At 54.0% G+C, this 19,647-nt stretch overlaps 1 protein-coding gene and 1 long non-coding RNA gene across 2 annotated transcripts in view; one reads left to right on the forward strand and one right to left on the reverse strand.

Moving 5' to 3' along the window:
* Positions 1-643: 643 nt before the first annotated feature.
* Positions 644-8,128, reverse strand: GNG7 (G protein subunit gamma 7). Its single transcript, XM_037042462.1, has 2 exons — positions 8,027-8,128; positions 644-4,071 (listed from the first exon to the last, which is right to left on the reverse strand). The coding sequence occupies exons 1-2, from the start codon at positions 8,105-8,107 to the stop codon at positions 3,946-3,948; spliced, it is 207 nt and encodes a 68-aa protein (XP_036898357.1). The 5' UTR covers positions 8,108-8,128; the 3' UTR covers positions 644-3,945.
* The window catches only part of LOC118984460 (uncharacterized), a 70,157-nt gene continuing 58,592 nt past the window's right edge, over positions 8,083-19,647 (forward strand). The window contains exon 1 of the long non-coding RNA XR_005065930.1: positions 8,083-8,146. This is a non-coding gene — a long non-coding RNA (uncharacterized LOC118984460). The remainder of the gene's footprint in view (positions 8,147-19,647) is intronic.

The raw sequence follows: 19,647 nt of genomic DNA on the forward strand, positions 1-19,647 counted from the left end.
AAGGTGTCCAAGCACCTCTCTGAGTCCCTGCTTTCAGTGCTTTCGTGAGAACATACCCAGAAGTGGGACATGCTGGGTCGGGTGGCAATTTTGTTTAGGTTTTGAACTGCCTTCTAATCTTACACTCTTTGATACACAGGAGATAATTTTCACGTGGTTGACTTTATAAATGCTTTATACAGAGAAAGTCCTTCTCTACTCAGGAGGTCGGAAACAGCCAGTTGCAGGCTTATTATTAAAAATGTAACTCTCCGTGGTGTGGTGTAAGTTGAGCCACAACTCACACTGACCTCCCCGGAGTCTCTGGTGCCTGGGGGTGGTCCCTGGGTGACTGGTGAGTAGGGGTGAGATTAAGATCTTCCCGGCTCCAAGCTCTTCAAAGATGGAGGCCCTTCCCAAAGGGCCACGCCAGACACTCCCAATCCGTGGGGCCCATGGCTCCAGCCACGCAAATAGCCTCCCCCTAAATTTTCTAGCTACAAATGGCAAAGCGCATCCAAGCTGAGGGCCACTCGCGAGTGCTGCTGCCGGGAGTGGGTTCCATTCATGCCGTCTCTTGCTGGGGGCAGGTGAGAGGCGTGGGGGTAATGTGGGGCAGCCTCCACCCCCGGTAGTGCCCAGGGGGAGAGGGGCCCAGAGCTGGAGACGAGCAGCCGTTAGCCTTTTTATTGTGTATTAATTCACTTCGTATTGACAATTCCACATAATATTAAAACACTGAGAAAGTGGGTGTGGCACACCTGGAATTTTTTTTAAAATCAGAAATAAAAACCACTAGAGATCCGAAGGCAGGTGGGCTGGAACCTGCCAGAACCATAGATTGCTTCTGCAAACCAGGAACAAGTCTCATAACATTTGGCAATGGGTTCTGTGGACAGAGGAGGAGGAGGGCAGCGTGTCCGATGTATGGCTTGTTTTCAGGGGACCCCGTGGCAGGCTGGCTCTTTTTAAGTGCTCCTGAAGGATGAGTGACTTTTGGTGTCCTCACTTCAGCCATCAAAGTACCCTTGGTCATTCATGCTTGGGGTGAGAGTCTGCAGAATGGGGGGCCTTGTCCTGCTCCAGCAAGGCTGGGGCCCTTCCCCTGGTGGACGAGCTGCCCGGAGGCCCACAGCGCCCTGGACCAGAGGCAGGGACACCAAAGGCCAGACAGCACCTTCCTCCCAGCCCAGTGGGTTTACTTTCCCTGGGGCTGGAGGTCACACCCGAGCCACTTCATTCCTGGCCTGGGAGTCACCTTTGGGAGGATGGGGCAGGGATGTGTGTTCTAGCTCTTCCCTGGAGCGGGGGCCAGACAGGCCAGCCTGCCAGAAACACTGCCCCAGACTGCAGAAGACAGAGACGTCGCACCTCCATGCCCGCCTCCTGTGGACCTGTTCATCTTTTCCACCATGACAGGTAGAGATGCTGGTCTCCTCGAGGCCTGTGCTGCCACCACCACCAGGTCCCTAATGCACGGGGCACTCCTAGTCCCTAAACCCTTGAAAAACACGTTTTCAGGGTGGATACTCGTGCCAGGAACACACAAGTAGCACATGTTGTAAGTGCACCAATGTTGTAGGTGTGCACTATGCACAGTGAGTTTTACTTTAAATAGGGGGCAAAAGGCTTTTTCTCACCCTCCCCCAGCTGGAAAGAAAACCACAGAGAGGCTTCTGCTGATCACCACATCCCTGGGGTCTGAGGCTGTGGGCACCTAGAGTATCAGCTGAGCAGGTGCAGCAATAGGTGGGAAACCCACTGTCCTCACCATTGCTCAGGGCCTGTGTTCACCTGGACCACTTAGTCTCTGGGTTTTCTGACCCAGAAGCCTCTCCAGGCCCAGGATGGAGCTTGTTACTGAGCTGGGGGTGGGGGTGTGGGGAACACGTTGGCAGGCTGAGCCCATGGCAGGTCTCAGAGCTGGTGAAGTGGGGTTCAGTCCCACCTCCATCAGCCAGGGGTCCTTGACTGGCTTCTCCAGTCTCACTAGAGTGGGGGACACAAGGTGGGGCCGGGCTTGGAATGGCTGGCAGGGCGGTGGGTTGCGGAGACAGAGGTGAGGTCTGGGAGCCTGGGGTGCTCCTGGTGCTGAGAGCAGGACCCCCGCCTTGTTTGGGGACCCGTGGCTGGTCAGTGGGGGGCACAGGAAAGGACCTGATGCAGGCTCAGAGGGTTACAGCTTCTGCCACAGAGGCTTGCCCTGCTACTGGCTCCCTGCCCTCTTGGGGTGTACTCCCACTGGGCCCTAGAAGAGGGTTTGTCCCATCCTGCTGGGGACAGTGAGAGAAGCTCAGTGGTGCAGGCTCCCTGCCCAGTGAAAGGCGGGTGCAGCCTGGGAGCCTTCATGGCTTTCCCTGACCAACTGCAGGTCTGGAGGTGCCGGGCTCCCCAAAGCCCCTGGTGCTCCCAGACCAGCTGGGGAGAGCTGGGTGCTGGGGAGAAGGACTCCGCCTGCTGGGGAGAAATACTCTACGGAAGCTGGATGGTGGGTCATACACTGGAGCCTTCTTGGCTCTGGCAAGATCTAAGCCTTGACCTTGGCTGTGAGGTGAGGGCCCGCCCGGCGGCTGTCCAGGACCTGCTGGCGCGGGCCTCAGGCTCTGACGTTCGCTGGGGCCACAGGGGCAGAGCTGGGCTCGTTTCTTCCCACAGTTTGCCTGCTGCCCCAGGACTAGACTCGGGACCCGAGTTCAGGGCTGTGTGGGGTCCTGGAGCCTCAGGTGGCACTGGCAGAGGGGAGGGAGGTTTGTTCGGGTCCATGTCATAACAAAGGAAAAAATAATTTTAAAAAAGGCCTCCTGTGCCTAACCCCTGACCTCCCAACGTATCGAGTTTCCAAGGCTGTTGGGAAGAGGGATGAACTGTACTAACAGGCCTTGGGCTTCCTCTGGCCACAGCGCTGGGTGGAAAGGGCACAAAAGCAGAGAGAGAGCCTCTGAGGCCTTGCGGCTGCTTCCCAGCCATCAGACGCCTTTTCACACTGCACCAGGTGGCCCTGCTGCCGGGGTGCAGCTCTGTGTGGACAGTGGCCATCGGTGTAAGTGCAAGTGGAGAAAAACCAAACCAAACAAACCCCCCCGAAGAGACGGGTCTGATAAGAGAGTATGGCCTCAGCCCCTCACTGCCCACGTCAATGCCACATGCTCGAAAGAAAGTAAAACCCAGCTGGCTGTTCCCGGGGCCGGAGCGAGTTGCTGCAAATCTGTTTCTGCAACGAGTGGGATCCCTGGGAAAGGGCAGGGTCGCACATGGCGGTACAGTGACACGTGCCGTGCAAACGCCAGACAGTAGGGTGACACTGGGCGACACAGGGTGCATTTCCTGCACAGAGCCCCCTCCTGGCCCCTGAACTCCGCCTGCGCACCATCGCACAGCACAGCTCAGCCACACGCCCAGCCATCAGAATCTGACTTTAGCGGTACAGGATAACAATTATTTAAATGAAAGTATTTTCCCCAAAAAGCTTATTATGAACCCCTACCCCCAAATTTTACTTTACTTTTAAAAAGCATTGGAGCAGAAGTCTTTTTACAAGTGGCCAGTTGTGGAGAACAGCTGGCCAGCCAGGTCACCCAGGTCGCCTGGGACCGGCAGCCAGTGCCCCCTGCCCTCCCTTCTCCCACCTGTCTCTGGACCTCAGCTCAAATGGCAAGTGAGGGTTTGAAAAATGGTGGCCACTCCGTCTGGGTGTCTCAGCTCTTCCTAGATGGACGTGGCTGTGCCGCCGGCACTGGTCTTTCGGCCCGGCCCGAGGGCCGTGCTATCAGTCTGAATGCCTGCCCATCACCGCCCAGTGGGTATATTTTACACCATCTGGGCACTGGCAATGTTTTACATTTCTTTTGGCATTAGACGTTTCAGGGACCCAAAATGCTTTGCTTCAACTACATACTGAATGATGCCCTGACAGAGCGAGAGAAAGGAGGAGGGAGGGGGAGAGAGAGAGAACACGGGAAAAACAAGCTATAGGATGACACAAGGCTTCTTGTCCTTGAAGGGGTTCTCGGAGGCGGGGACACCGACCAGCAGAGGGTCATTCCGGGCGTGCTGCTCACAGTAGCTCAGGAGCTCCGAGGAGGCTTTGGAGACCTGAGTGTCAAGGACGAGAGAGAAAAGGTGACAAGAGGTTGACACATGCGTGTTCGCAGGGGCACGTTCATAACAGCCAGAAGCTGAGTACTGCCCCGTGTCCGTCAGCTAGTGACAGAGAAACACAGCGTGATCCTATCCACACTCGGGGATATCACTCAGCCAAGACAAGGAGCGACGTACGGACGCTTGCTACAGTGTGGAGGGACCTTGAACATGCGATGCTCAGTGAGAGACGCCGGACACAAAGGCCACGCCGTGTGTGACATGTCCAGAACAGGCACATGCACAGGGACAAGAGAGTGGATCTGTGGTTGCCAGGGGCTGGGAGGTGTTGGGTGGGGATGAAGTTTCCATCTTTCTTTTTTTAGATTTTTATTTATTTATCTCTAGAGGGGAAGGGAAGGAGAGAAGGAGAGTAATATCAATGTATGGTTGCCTCTCATGAGTCCCCTGCTGGGAACTGGCCTGCAACCCAGGCATGTGCCCTGACTGGGAATCGAACCGCGATTGTGTGGTTCGCAGGCCCGCACTCAATCCACTGAGCTACACCGGCCAGGACACGGGATGAGGTTTCTTTTTTGTGGTGATGAAATGATTTGGAATTGGATAGAGGCGATGATTGCACACCCTGAACATACTATCACTAATGATAAATTTTGTTTTGTGTATTTTACCACAATTTTTATTTTTTAAAATTTTACCACCATTTTTAAAAGATGAAGAAAAGAAGGACTGAGCCTCCTCCAGCGGGAGATGCCCAGAGTGTGAACGGGGGAGTCAGGGTGAGATGCGGCCTCCTCAGGACTTGGCCTAACACTCTGTCCCTCCCGGGAAAGGGCCGAGCAGGAAGGACCCCGACTGGACATCAGCGCGACGAGGGGCACTGGACAAGCCTGTCTGTCTCTCTGCTCTGTGCAGTCTGAACCCAGCGAGGGCAGTGGCTCTTAGGACACCCTGCATCCGGGTCCCCAAGAGAGGAGAGAGGACATGGGAGGAGAAGGAAAGCTGACACAGGGAAAATGTGGCGTTTGGTATCTGGGGAGCTGAGGGTCACCACAAAGGGTGCCCCCTGGGCCACAAGCCCCATTCCTCCTGGCCATGCACTTGGGGGCGCTGCGGTGGCTGCTGTCCCACTCTGCTCGTCCGGGGGCTGGGCTGTAGGTCTACTTGGCAGGGGCAAGCGGGTCATGTCGGTAGGCCCAGGATCCCATCCCCAGGACAGAAACTGTCCAGGGCTTCCTTCCTCAGCCCCCTGCGTCCTCCCCTGTGAGGCCGGAGGGCAGCAAGAGCTGTGTGGGGCTGCTGGCGGTCAGAGGAGGCGGGGCGAGAGACACCACACTCTGTGACGCCTTGGCAGTGTCTGCAACGCTGCATGCCACAACGCCAAGGACACCCCAATCCTGCCCTGTGTCGGGGGACGCTCCTGCCCTCAGACAGTGACAATTGCCACTGTCGCGAGCATGCCAGCCGCCGGTGGGATCGCTGCCTTTGATGAGCAGATGGAGCTTGGTTTCTAGAGTCCTATTTGGAAAGTGCTCCTCCCAGATGACAAAAATAGTCACCGGGCCCTGAAATAGCCGATGCTGTGGCTCCAGCTTGTGCCCCCCACCCCGGCCCATCCCTGGCGTTGACAGGAAGGCTCTGCCCACAGTGCCAAGGCCACAGAACCGCCACAGGTCCAGGCCGTGGGGCGCCTCTCATCTGCCAGGCCACGGCCCGGTGAGCCTTTCAGGCAGGCTGATGCTCTGTGGCTCTGATCGCGCTTTGCGGGGAAGCAAAACCTCGGGCGGGACTGCAGGGAGAGCGGTCACGTCCTGACTCCCCTCACGGCCGGGGCTGCTGCAAACATCAAACGGGTGGGATGAATCACGGCTCCGCCAGGGCTGGGAGCTGGCACCGCTCACAAAGTAAAACCACTTCAACCGGGCCCTTCTCTTTCTTCAGCCTGAAGGAATGCTTTGAATGTGCAGAGTTCTGGAACATTCAGCCACCTCCTGGGAGGCACTCCCCGCCCTGCCCCCCAGCAGCCCTCCCAGACTCTCACTGGCTGGTGGAGGCCCAGGGGTCCAGCAAAACCATCTCCCTCTCCCACTGCCTGGCCACCAGTGCGAGTCTGCCTGCGCCTGGCCGGGCCACCCTGTCCTAATGAGTCCCTGGGACCAGCAGTGCCTGGGCCGTGACAGGTGCTCAGGAAGGCGAGTCCGGGCAAATGTACAGCTGACAGCCGGTCCTGTGTTTCTGCCTGGCTCGGCCGGCGCCCAGACACCTCATCTGATGCCGCTCTCCACACCTCCAGGAAGATACTGTCTAGATAGTATTAACGATTGCATCGGCTGGCCTTGCGCAGCATGAATCAGCCTCTGTAATTCGGGTGGGCTGCGTCTTATCGGTGGAAGGCCCTAAGAAAACAGACTGAGGTCCCTGCAGAGAAGACAGAACTCTGCCTCCAGGTGGTTTTGGGACTCGAGTTGCAACATTGACTTTTCCCTGGGTCTTTTTCTTTTTTTTAAAGACTTTATTGACCCGCACCAGCCAGCACTCCCTGGGTCTTCAGCCCGCTGGCCCGCCCTGCAGACTTCAGACTTGCCAGCCCCCATAACGGCATAAGCCAATTCCTTAGAATACATTGCTCTCTCTCACTCTCACTCTGTCTGTGTACGCACAGCCTGTCGGTTCTGTTTCTCTGGAGAGCCCTGACCAACCCCGTGGGGAGCTGGGGCAGGTATAATCTAGAAGCATAACGCATTGGAGCCTTCTCGATGGAGACGCCCTGGTTCTCATGGGGCTGTCTGCAAGCCCAGGTCTGGGGCAGGAAACGGCCTCTTGGGGCACCTCACCGTCCTTTGGAAAGTGGACATGGGCTTGGTGAGAAGGTGCCTTTGAACGTGTCAGGCACCTTTCTTGTACAAGCAGCTGTGACCAGCCACTGGTCCATGACCTTGGAAAGGAGGAAACATGTGCCCTGGATGTTATCCTGATGTCCCTTCACAGACTTAAAACTCATCTACATAAAAACAACAGGCCCACCTGCGCCCCGGAACAGCACTCGGCCACGAAGAGGAGCAAGACACTGACACTCAGCACAACGTGGGTGGACCCTGACGCCAGGACACCCAGTGAGAGGAGCCAGACACAAAGGCCACACAGTGTGGGATCCCATGTGTGGGGCACGTCCAGAGCAGGCAGATCCACAGAGACGGGAAGTGGGTCGGTGGTTGTCAGGGGCTGGGGAGGGGTGGGGGTGGCCGCTAAGGGGGACCGGTGTCTTTCTGGGGTGATGGAGTGTCCCGGACCAGACACGGGCGGTGGCTGCGCAGTGCTGAGTGCCCCAAATGCCACTGAGCCGTGCACTTCCGATCAACGGTTCACTGGATGTTTTCCAAATTGTTATTTTTTAAAAATCTCTGCAGAGCTGATGGCACAATGGTGCACTTTCATTTTGCTTTGCGTGTTCCTGGTCCCTGATGGGTTAAGTGTCTGTGAACAGAAACTGCTTGTCCTTTTTCTTTTTTTAGCATAAAAAGCAAACATGCTCATTTTAAAAAACAAAACAACAAACCTGCAGCACAGAGATGAAGAAAGCAGGCGGTGAGAGGCTGTTTCTACCCTCCCCTGGACCCGGTCTCTAACTGCCATCGCATGGGTTGTAATGAGGGGGATGAGGGGACAGCAGAGAGAGAGGCTGCCTCTCGCTGGTCCTTCGTGGGGGCAAGATGGCTTTCACTGGGGCTTCCAGGGAGGGATCCCCAGGGCTGGGGCGAGGCCAGTATTTATTTATCACTCTGGTACCTGGGATCACCACAACCCAAGGAGTAGCTTTACGTCAGCCGTGTCTTTCTGCCGAGCAAACTGAGGCTTAGAAAGGGTAAGTGGGCGGCCTGAGGCACCCACTTGCTGCAGTGTCAGCCCGCCCTGCGCAGCGGGGAGCCGCTTCCTCTGCTGCCCTGCTCACCTTGATTCGCTGGATCCCGGCTTCGATGCGGAGCTGCTCTACCAGTTTCCGGGCCTGGGCGATGTTGTTAGTGGCTGACATTGTCTGCCATCAGCTCTGGGCCCCGTCGTCCAGAGAGCTGTGGGGAGAAGCAGACAGCGTGAGCCGGCCCGGGAGCTCCCAGGACTGCGTGCAGTCCATGGCGCAGAGGCAGAATGTCCACCCACCCCATTTCTGGGAGCCCTCTGGCCCATGTCACCCTACCACCCTGTAGCCCTGCCCCAGAGACTGGCCACACTGTGTGTCCTCAGGTCAGAGGTGGGAGGCCTGGCTGAGGACCCCTCTTCTCCCACAGTTCCCCGCTATGGCCAGGTGCTGGCTGTGACCACCAAGGGTCCCCAGGAGAGTTCACAAAACCACAGCACTGGTTCCTGGTTGGCTCCAGATGAGGGACTTGCCAGGGAAAAAGTCACTTTTCTCTGTCCCCTGCCCTAGGATCTCTGGAAGTGACGCTGGGTCACTCTCTGGGGTGGGGCCATCCTGGGCCTTGTAGAGCATTTAGTAGCACCCCTGGCACCCCCTCTTGATGCCAGAAGCACCCCCAGTCACGATGAGTGCATTTGTCACCAGACATGGCTCAGTTTCCCCTGAGGGGCACATCACCCCCGGTGGAGACTCCCCAGGTCTGTCTGAGGCAGCTGGCCTGGGGACACCACACACTGTGGACCTGGGGTCTGTCACCTGCTCTCTGGGGGGCTGGAGCTATTTCACTCCTTCCTTTATTCACTCAAGCGCTCAACAACCTCTCACAGAGAAGGTCTTGCCACAAGCCACGCAAAGCTCTGAGAGTCGAGCTAATGACGGTTGTGTGTACATGGGTGCCGGCTCAGACTGCCACACTTTCCTCTGGTCCACTCCGCATCTGAAGCCCAGCTGTGTCTGGGACCAGCTAGCAAGTGACCTGGGCTTTCACACCCAGCTGCTGGAGTCAGGGCAGGAGCGAGCAGTGCTGGCTCCTTCCTGCTTCGGGGTGGCTTTGGGGCGGGGTGGTGGGTGGTCACGGGGGAGGGATTTATGTCAGAAACTCCAGGGCAGGGCTTGCGAGAGACTAGAACGCAGTGCTGCGCTCCACGCCGAGAGGGCTGGGTCCTTCCGGTTTCTCCCGGCTCCTGGGAGTCCCTTTGGTGTCCCTTGGCTTGTGGCTGCATCACCCCAATCTCTGCCTCTGTTGTCAAATGGCCTATATGTCTGTGTCATATTTTCATTTTTTAAAAAGTTTTAACTTACTTAGGGAGAAAGAAAGAAAGGGAGAAAAATATCGATGTGGCAGATATACATCAACAGGTTGCCTCTCGTGTGCCCCAACTGGGGGACCTGGGCTGCAACCAAACATGTGCCTTGACTGGGAATCGAACCTGCAACCTTTTGGTTTGCAGGCCGGCACTCAATCCACTGAGCCACACCAGCCAGGGCATCATCATCTTCTGCTAAGGCCACCAGTCACTGGGTTCAGTGTGCCTTCATCTTAAGTAATAGAGTCATTGAAGATGACTCTATTTCCAGAAAACAGCACATTCTGAGGTTCCGAGTAGGCACAGATGTGGGGGACCCTAACATCTGTGTGGCTGGCATGCCTGGAGTAACCACTTCGTGTGGGTGGATGATTCCAGGCAAACCCTCCCTCACCCCCGGTAGACCTTCAGCTAATTCAGATCCAACACGTGAGACTGCAAACTGTTTTTCTGCACCAAATCCCTGTGGCCCCATCTCCCCAGCACCCTTAGGAATCAGGGGTCACACATCACAGTTTAGGGGATCAGAGTGACCCTCCATCTGCTCCCTCACCCAGAAGGCTCACCCTTTATCGGATCAACAATGCCTGCTTTGCTCTTATTTGAGATGGTTTCTATGTTTCTTCCAAAATACTTTTAGTAATTTATTTTAGATTAAAACTTAACCTTGGACATGCCTGTTGACCACAGCAATTGTAGAAAATGATTGAGGCTGCATGTGCACTGTGCCCGGTCTCCCCCAAGGGTGACATCCTGCAAAACTGTGGTGAGGTCACAGCTCGGGTGGTGGCTCCGAGGCATGAAAGACACAAGACATCTTTACCCCCAGTGTCCCTCCTGTGGCCCTTAGAGAGCCACACCCAGGTCCCCCCAACCCACCTCCATTCCTGCAACCGCTGACCGCTTCTCTACACACCGGACATCGGGGGAATGTTACATAAATGCAAGCCTATGCTATGTGACTTCCCCCACCTGGTGTTGTTATCTGGAGCACTGGGGGTGCTCCTGGTGTGAGGGGGTGGGGGACAGGAATGCTGCTCAACCCCCCACGGGGCCCAGGATGCCAGAGGGCTACAGGGTGCAAGAGCCCAGTTCAAGAGTGCTAGGAAGGCCCCACCCCACTGGGCAGACATCTAACCAGGTAACAAAGCAGTGTTCTCTGTGTCTGTCACAACACACTGTCTCACTCCCTGCTTGGCAGTCAGTAGGGCCAGGTGGCTACAGAACATTAAAGGCAGATTTTCAAGAAATTTCTTATTTGGCAATCAAAAGGAATGAACGGTTGACCAGCACACTTTGGATGGGGCTCCAGAGAGTTCTCCTGAGGGAAAAAACCTCAGAGGTTACATGCTGTACGGTGCCATTTGTGGGCTATTTTTGAGATGACAAAACTGTGAGGATGAAGGGACGATGGGTCGTTGCTGGGGGAGGGGGCTGGTGGGGACCTGGGGGACAAGGGCCACACGGAGGTCCTGAGGGACTGGAAATGGGCCTGTCTCAACTGGCGGAGGGTCCGTGTGCCTGCCCCGGCGGTAAACTTGCGTAGGACTTAATGCACACACGCAGACCTGCAGGAATCTGAACGAGGTCGGCGGGCTGCGTCATGCTGACATCCGGCTGCGATGCTGACCAGGGACTTGGACAAAACACTGCCGTTGGGGAAAACAGAGTGAAGGACACGAGGAATCTCTCTCTGTGATTTATTATAACTGCACGTGAATCTACAGTGATCTCCGTCAGAAGTTTTAATAAAAAAAAACCCTTTCATACGCCTGCTCCCGGAGCCCAGCAGATGCTCTACCCCCTCTCGGGTCAGAGGAGGCCCGGCGCCTGCCCTGGGCGCGCAGGGCCCACGTGCGGGCTCCAGAGCTCTGATTCAGCAGATAGCTTCAAAGTGGCCACAAAACATCCAACTCAGGGAAAACCGCCCTGGTTCAGCTCAAAAATACCGAAATTACTCAGTGCTAAAAATAGACACGCACAGAGAACAAACGGTGGCCCCAGCAGCGTTTTCTCTGGGAGGCTGAGAGTCCTGTTCAGTGTCCAGTGTGCCCTCCAGGACCCCCAGCCACCGCGTACAGCCACCCCAGCTGCGTCTCCCCCGAGCACGCGGCCATGAGGGACTCCCTCTGCGCTGGTGACAATCTAGCCCAGAGACCAGCAGGAGAGGTGTGTGTGTGAGCATGTGTATGTGCACGTGTGTGTGAGTTATGTGAGTGCATGTAAGTGTGCATGTGTTTGTGCTTCTGCCGGAGGGTGTCCATATGTATACAGGTGTGTATGTACATCTGCATGCACTCATGATTGCTTATATGTATTTGTATGTGTGCGTGCCACTGTGTCTGCATGTGATACGTGCGAGCATGTGTGTGCATGCATATACATGTGTGTGTGGGCCAACATGACAAGATCCTGACACTGGCTGTGTCACCACAGTCCATGTAGCAGACTCAAGTCCTTGTCCTGGCTGTTGTCACAGTCAGCACTGATTCACGGACCAGCCATGCCCTCCGGGATGAGGCCAAGGCCGGCAGAGCAGGCAGCAGGCTGAGTCAGCCTGGGGAACACTCCTTGTCAGCTGCCCCTCCACAGGAGGCACATGCCGAAGCAGACAGCTGGTCTGGCTCAGCAGGGCTCACAAGGGCCCAGAAGCCGGCAGGGCCTTGGGAAGCTGGGGGCAGAGTGGAGCAGGCTGCTCCAGGAGGGAGGGGCGATGTGGTCAGAGCTGCTGGCGGAGGGCACGTTCTTGACTCTGCAGAGAGGCTGGTTCAGGCCTGGTGAGCCTGAGGACAAGACTTGGGGTGAGGTTATCCTAAAAATAGAACCTTGACAGACACCACCAGGCCCTGGGCTGGCCTCCCAATGAAGGGCTGGAAGTCACACCAGGTTGAATCTGGCTCCTGCAAGGACGATGAGGCTGCCTCCCTGCACTTCCCGTAAGCATCGCAAAGCTGTGATAAAAGGGAGGCTAGTCACCCCCCAAATACTGTGGAGCTGAGCTAAGACACGAGGCTCCAGGGCACAGAGGATTAAACGAAAGTGTGGAGAGAATAGCCTTCCTTCAGCGGGAGCCGTGGGGAAGGCAGAACCTGGTTTAGAACAGTTTCTCCCCCTGGGCGCTGCTGACATCGGGACAGGCCACTCTCCGTGAGGGGCCACCCCGAGCGCTGTGGGGTGTGGAGCAACATCCCTGGCCCCACCCCCTCAATGCCGGGAGCTCCCTCAGTTATGACAAACACAGCTGTCCCCAGATACCCTCAGTGTTCCCTGGGGGCAGAATTTAAGGCTTTTATGGAACTCCTTTATCAGAAGAAAATCTGCAGCCAAAAGAGGCTTATTTAGGCAAATTTTTTGGAACTGAAATTATTCAGTTTGAACTGAAACAGTCCTGAGTGAATACTGAAGCTTGTTTCAAAAAGGGTTTTAATTTTCTTAGCATCCAAACCCTCTGTGACGAAGTCACTCAGGGCCAGACTCAACCAACAACGCATTTGAAGAGGACAAGAGCAGAGCAGTGGAAGGTGCAGCTGCCACAGGGAGCAGCAGATCTGAGTCCGCCCCAACCCCAAAGCTGTGTGGCTTTGGGAAAGTTACCTCCCCTCTCTGAACTCCACTGCAATGCTCAGAGGGACACTTCTTCCCTGCTGGCAAACCAGGTCCCGCCCACACCGTGCGGAGTGGACCTCTTTCTGAGACCTGTGGCAACTGCCAAATAGAAATGCAGCTGCTGCAGGGACAGAACAAAAGACAAGGGGACCTGGACGGTGTGTCCAGCAAATGGGGAAGGGCCAGCTCGCGGGAAGCCACTGGGAATCCCACTACTCAAGGGGCTTTGCTTGGCCAAGATGACCACTCCCCTCCCCTGCCCAGGGGCTGTGGGGGCCAGGGTGTCATGAAGCAGACCTGGCTCGGGGGAGACCTGGGCAGCGTTTGAAGGTGTCATATTAAGAATAAGAGTGGATGAAGTTAGTGGGAGAGCCAGAAATTGAGAGTCCATTTTCATGTTGTCTGACTTAAAGCGTGGAAATCCTGCCCCTTCTGAGCCATAGCGTGAGACTAGATTCCTTCCAGCTCTGCTGTGAGTTCCGAGAGTCCGTGGTAACAGTCACTCCTGAGTCACTTCCATGTCATTTCTGGACGCCTTTAGATGCGTTTTAGCCTATGGTGTGCCTGAGCTGCAGAACTCTCCTGGAAGTATCGGGGAGCCAGAGGGCCCCTCCCCGGGGCCCAGTTCCTCAGGACAGACGCAGACATGGTCCCTGGAGATGCAGCGCGCAGGGCGTGTCTGGACGTGGGGGCCTGGGTCCACCCTAACCGGGGTCTGAGCGTCTTTGGCCAGAACACACCAGGGCCATTCTAGAAGCTGAGAACGGGTCCCAGTTGGTTGTTCTGCGGGTCTACGATCAGGATGGTTTACATTCACGGCCTCCTCCTAAGCCCCCTGGACTGGAGACAGACTCATCATCCGCAGACTTCAGCTTGCACAACAGTGGGCTGGCTAACATGGGCGGGCTCCTGCTCAGGGTATCCAGGCAGGCTGGACAGAACAGAGAAACACCTGCTCAAAGGCACTGGCGGGCTGTTAAGATGGTGAAGAATTTCCAGTCAGGGTCCAGGGGAGGACAGGAGTCCTAGAGCCTGGCTTTTGACGTTCCTTTTCATGAGGGGAGAGTTTGCTGAGAGGCGGAGTGATGCCCCATCAGCCTTGCAAGGCTAGAGGCCCGGAGGCTGAGACCCAGGGTCTCCAAGGGGAGAGAGCTTGGTCGAGTGCCCTTGGTATGAACGGGGACAACACAGGGTGACAGGCCGAGAACAAGGGCACACGGGACGCAGGCAGCTCCGACAGCGACTGCAGCTCAGTGCTGAGTGATCTCAGCACCTGAGCTGGACCGAGGTGGCCATACGTGGCCAGCGGCCCTAGATGCTGGGCAGAAGTGGACATAGGTCCTCTCTGGTGACCAATGTCATCATCCTAGGCTTTAAACGATTTCTACAAATAAGCCTGCAATCACAACATGCAGCACAGGATGAGAAACAACCAGGCACGCACAGACAAGACCACTCGAGCACTGACCAGCTGGGGCAGCAGGCAACACGGAGAGACTGCGGGGTCTCTGCGTGGGAGCTGGCTGAGACATCAAAGTGACTGTGTTAGTCATGTGCGAAGAGGTAAATAGGCGAGACGGGGATTTTGGCAGTGAATTGAAAACTACAGAAGAAAGAACCCAGGGCCATGTAGAAAGGGCTAATATCTGAACTGTAAGAAGACAATGGGGAGATCCAGTCAGGACGGCGTGCAGGTAAACCTGGTACTCGGAACCCCTCACAACCACATCAAAACTGCAACTAAAGGACAGAACCACCACCATTTGGAACCGTCTACAATCTAGCTGAACAGAAGTCCTGTAACTAAGGATGAAGAAGCAACATTGAGACTGGCAGAAAATGTAACCGTGAGAGAGGACAAAGCATTTCATCATATTTTATTAAAGACTTTAGTTATTTATTTTTAGACAGGGGAGGGGAGGGAGAGAAACATTGATGTGTGGTTGCCTCTTGCGTATCCCCCACTGGGGACCTGGCCCTCAACCCAGGCTTGTGCCCCGACTGGGAATCGAACCAGAGACCCCTTGGTTTGAAGTCCGACACTCATTCCACTGAGCCACACCAGCCGGGACAGAGTAAAGGATTTTAGAAGAGTGGGAAATGCTTATCACATGGGAGCAGAGGTCTGCATTATATTTACTGAATTTGGAAAAATGCAAAATATTTGTAGCTTTCTTGTTGAAAAGCTAGATAGCTCTATTGTCATCAGCCAACCCCAGTTCTATTGTATTTGAGTCCAGGAAAACTTTTACTAGTCAGAGAAGAAGAAAAGACAGCATGGGAAGGCCCAGCAGATGCTAACCAGTCACCCGGACTTTCAGGTTCACTAACTGCACAACAAAACATCAGCGGCGCAACAACACACGCTGCTTCAACATTATTAATAAGATTTAAAGTAAAGAGGAAAGATAAGAAAAAAATCTCTGAAACTTCAACCAAAGTATGCTGTGTTTGTATCTTTTTGTCTATTTTTATACTTTTTATTTTTGCTTTTGTCCTGAATATACATTTTTCAATGATATATATGTATGTATGTGTATATATATATATATATATATATATCCATAGTAAGGTTTTACTTTTTTAATTTTTTTTAAAAATATTTTATTTATTTATTTTTAGAGAGGAGAAGGGAAGGAGAAAGAGAGGGAGAGAAACATCAATGTGTGGTTGCCTCTCACTTGGCCCCCACTGGGGACCTGGCCTACAACCCAGGCTGGTGCCCTGATGGGAATCGAACCAGCAACCCTTTGGTTTATAGCCTGTGCTTAATCCACTGAGCTACACCAGCCAGGGCTATTTTTTTTTAATTCTGTTTTCTTTTTTAAAAAATATTATTTTCTTCTCAGATTTTTAAAAATTTAATTATCTTTAGAGGGGAAGGAAAGGAGAGAGGGAGAGAAACATCAATGTATGGTTGCCTCTTGTGAGTCCCCGGCTGGGAACTGGCCTGCAACCCAGGCATGTGCCCTGACTGGGAATCGAACCAATCGAATCATGTGGTTCGCAGGCCCGAGCTCAATCCACTGAGCTATACCAGCCATGGCGAGCCAGGGCTAATTTTTAATTTTAAAAAAATACCATATGATTTTATTTATATGTGGAATCTAAAGAACAAAATAAATGAATAAAACTGGAGCACACTCATAGATACAGAGAACAGACTGACAGTTGCCAGAGGGGAGGGGAGGCGGGGGACTGAATGGAAAAGGTGAAGGGATTGAGAAATGCAAATTGGGCCCTGGCTGGTGTAGCTCAGTGGATTGAGCGCAGGCCTGAGAACCAAGGGATTGCAGTTCGATTCCCAGTCAGGGCACGTGCCTGGGTTGCAGGCCAGTTCCCAGCAGGGGACGCACGGGAGGCAACCATATGATGTTTCTCTCCCTCTCTCCTTCCCTTCCCCTCTGAAGATGAATAGATAAAAATCTTTAAAAAAATACAAATTGGTAGTTACAAAATAGTCACAGGGTGTGAAACAGCGCAATTGCTCTGGGGAACAGTTTGGCGGTTTCTTCCAGGCCTACACACACACTTAACCCAGGACCCAAAGATTCTACAAAAGGACTCGTACGAGACGTTTGTATGTCTAGATATTCATAATAGCGAAAACCAGAAACAACCCACGTGCCTGTCTTGGACAAGAGCATGAATAACTGTAGTCAGCTGAACCATGGGCACAACTGCGCAATGAAGAAGAGCAGTGTCCTGACAGCTGGGGCCACGTGTGTCACCCTCAAAGTATTCTGTCAAGCAAAAGAAGATAGACATTAGAAATGTTCTACACCTTTTAAAATAGATTTCTTTTAAAGAACTTTTAAAATTTTATTTTAGAGGAAGGCGGGGAGAGAGAGAAACACTGATTTGTTGTTCCACCTAGGTGTGCATTCATTGGTTGCTTCCTGTATGTGCCCTGACTGGGGATCGAACCCACAACCTTGGTGTATCAGGACGATGCTCTAACCAACTGAGGTACCCGGGCAGGGTAGAACCTTCTGTATCTTGACTGAGGTGTTGGTGTACACAGGTGTACAGGTTTGTCAAAATGCATTAAACTACGCAATTAAGATCCGTTCATTTTTCTGAAAATGAATTATTCCTTAATAAAATCAGTTAATTATGAAACAAACAAGCCTACACTGCCAGAGGAAAAAGGGCCAACAATTAGATGGAAAATTCTAGACCTGCTGAAAATAAACTTCAAAAATTAGGGGAAAAGATAAAGACATTTTCAGACAAACAGAAACAGACTTTTTTTTTTACCAGCTGACTTGCCTTATCAAGGTAAAATGAAAGTATATTAAAGAAAAATGATCCCAATGAAAAAGCAGGACATTTGGGAAGGACTGAGAAGAAACAAACAAACAAACAAACAAAAGTTGAGGAAGGAAAGAAACTTGTTGAAATGATGAGGAAGTTCTGTCAGAAACAGGAGTGAGGAGCCTTTGGAAGACACGGGAATCGGGGCCATCGTCTCCCATCAGCACAGCCACAGGCGCCGTCCTACATGTGTGCCTCGCACATTTTGTAGTACTATTTTATTTATTTATTTATTTATCTTTAGAGGGGAAGGGAAGGAGAGAGGGAGAGAAATATCAACGTATGGTTGCCTCTTGTGAGTCCCCTATTGGGAACTGGCCTGCAACCCAGGCATGTGCCCTGACTGGGAATCGAACCGCGATTGTGTGGTTCGCAGGCCCGAGCTCAATCCACTGAGCTATACCAGCCAGGGCATATAGTACTATTTTCATTGCACTATTTTGGTGATTCCGTTCCAGTGACCAGATTCCTCAGTATTATTTAAGGGGTTTGCTAGTGACATCTTATTTGAATTGAACAACTTTACACACAGGAAAAGATGAAGTCAGCATCTGAAAAAAAAACCCCCAAAACTCTTCATCTCCTTGTGCCTCAACTGGTCCAGGGCCAGCGCGACGCCCCCACCTCCAGTTGCCCCTACCTCCCCTCAGTCTGGTGGCCTCTCCCTGCTCTGCCACTGTGGCAACCCTAGTCTCCGCCGAATTCCGCCAGAAAGGCATTCCATGCCCACTGGTTTTAGATATACATATAGATCTATCTATCTACAAATTTTTACAACAGCTTCAGATTGTATAAATATAACTGATATGTAACAAACCGAGCATTTGGGAACCGCAGTCAGAGGACTGTGGACATGAGCACACACCTGTGAGCCGTCACCCCAATCAGAAGAATGACCACACCCATCACCTCCAAAGGCACAGAGAGCGCCAGCTCCTCTGACCACTCGGAAGCCTAGGGGTTTTGCTCGGACCTAAGTCCATTCTGTACCCTGGGAAACCGAGGCTCAGAGACAGGCCATGATTGGTTCCAAGCTGCCCAGATGTCAATGTGCAGAAATGGAATTAAAAATAGTACGAAAATGGGGTGCTGGGTGGGGGCAGCCCCGCGGCCACCGGGGTCAGAGAAAACCACGAGTGACGCTCAATAACAAAAAGCCCTGGCTTCATGCCTCCGTCTCGTGGTTTGTGAGGGATGCTGGGGCTCTCTGAGCGTGGACGTTTTCCCCCAAGGACTAGGGCGGACTTTCCCACCAGCCGCCACTGGGCACCTGAAGGTGCTTGAGAAGCCTGCACACTCCTTGAAAAGCACTGTCACCTCCTCACCACCTGGAGGACCCCTGCGAGGGCTTCTCAAGGTCTTATTTCTGTTCCCTTTTCTCTTTGGGGTTCTGTGGCGGCGGAGTCCTGCGGCCGTGTTTGTGAGTCAAAGTAGTGGGCGCCCCCTGAGGCTGCAGGACAGGCTCAGGCGGAGCAGACTCTACGACGTCACTTGGACTGGGTGTCCCAATGCCCACAGGGGGATGCAAGGCAAATAGGTACCCAACACCCCCTTGGGGACAGGCAGCCTAAATCTCGGTGCCCTAGGGTACAAAGTCAAGATGCAGACAACAACCCCTGCAAGGAACGTGGAGCTCTGGGGCTGCCAGGAAATTGGACCTGCTCCCGGCCTCCCTGGCACACACCCCAGGCGTCCAGAGAAGCTCAAACCTGAAGGAGTGTCCCAGCTGGGGAGACGGAAACCGGCTCGGCACTGTGCCAGGGCTGGAGTCCCCCCGAGACCCGAGAGCCGATGCAGCTCCTCCGTGGGCCTGTGATACCATCGCCGCCCTCAGAGGTGTTTTCCACTTGCCCAGGAAGCAATGATGAGACACAAAAATGCTGGCAATCCCTCTGAATTCCGCACATAGCTCTCATAGCTGGGACGAGTGCCACTCCCAGCCCACTGGATAAACGACCTGAGCCGCTGCTTACCAGAAGAGAAAGAACTGGATGCCAGTGGGGCCTTCCAAAAGTTGGCCGGTTGGGCTGCGTAAAAGGAAAACAATGTGAAAAATGTGCCTGGCAGGGCTGAGGCAAGGCAAGAAGGCAAGGGCCTTCGAGGAGCAGCTCCTGGTTCTGGTGGCTACTGAGGACTCCTCCAGGGTGTGAGGCCCAGCAGCCCCCACCCATCTGAAAGAAGGTGGATCGGGACTGAGCTCAGGCTGCCCAGGGGCCGCCGCAGCAGGCGAACACCCAGGAGGCAGCCAGGGGTTTTGTGGGCTCGAGAGTTGATGGCCCTGCAGACCAAGCGTGAGGCAGGATGTGCGGCAGGATGGCTGCGGCCCACGTCTCTCCTCCAAGGCACATTCTCCATGTCAAGGTCCCCAGGAGTCGGCCCCAGGCCATGTCCAAGTTCACAGGACGGGGGCTGCTGGTGCTAGAGGAT

Source organism: Sturnira hondurensis, unplaced genomic scaffold (genome assembly GCF_014824575.4).
Source record: "Sturnira hondurensis isolate 20B ecotype Veracruz unplaced genomic scaffold, ASM1482457v3 Scaffold0003693, whole genome shotgun sequence".
In the NCBI taxonomy this organism is placed as follows: domain Eukaryota; kingdom Metazoa; phylum Chordata; class Mammalia; order Chiroptera; family Phyllostomidae; genus Sturnira; species Sturnira hondurensis.

What these genes read in the sequence shown, in the direction of transcription:
- GNG7 (XM_037042462.1), bottom strand. Translation starts at nt 8,107, where the DNA reads ATGTCAGCCACTAACAACATCGCCCAGGCCCGGAAACTGGTAGAGCAG. An exon ending in CCGGGATCCAGCGAATCAAG is followed by an intron (nt 4,072 to 8,026) that starts GTGAGCAGGGCA and finishes CTTGACACTCAG; the next exon opens with GTCTCCAAAGCCTCCTCGGA.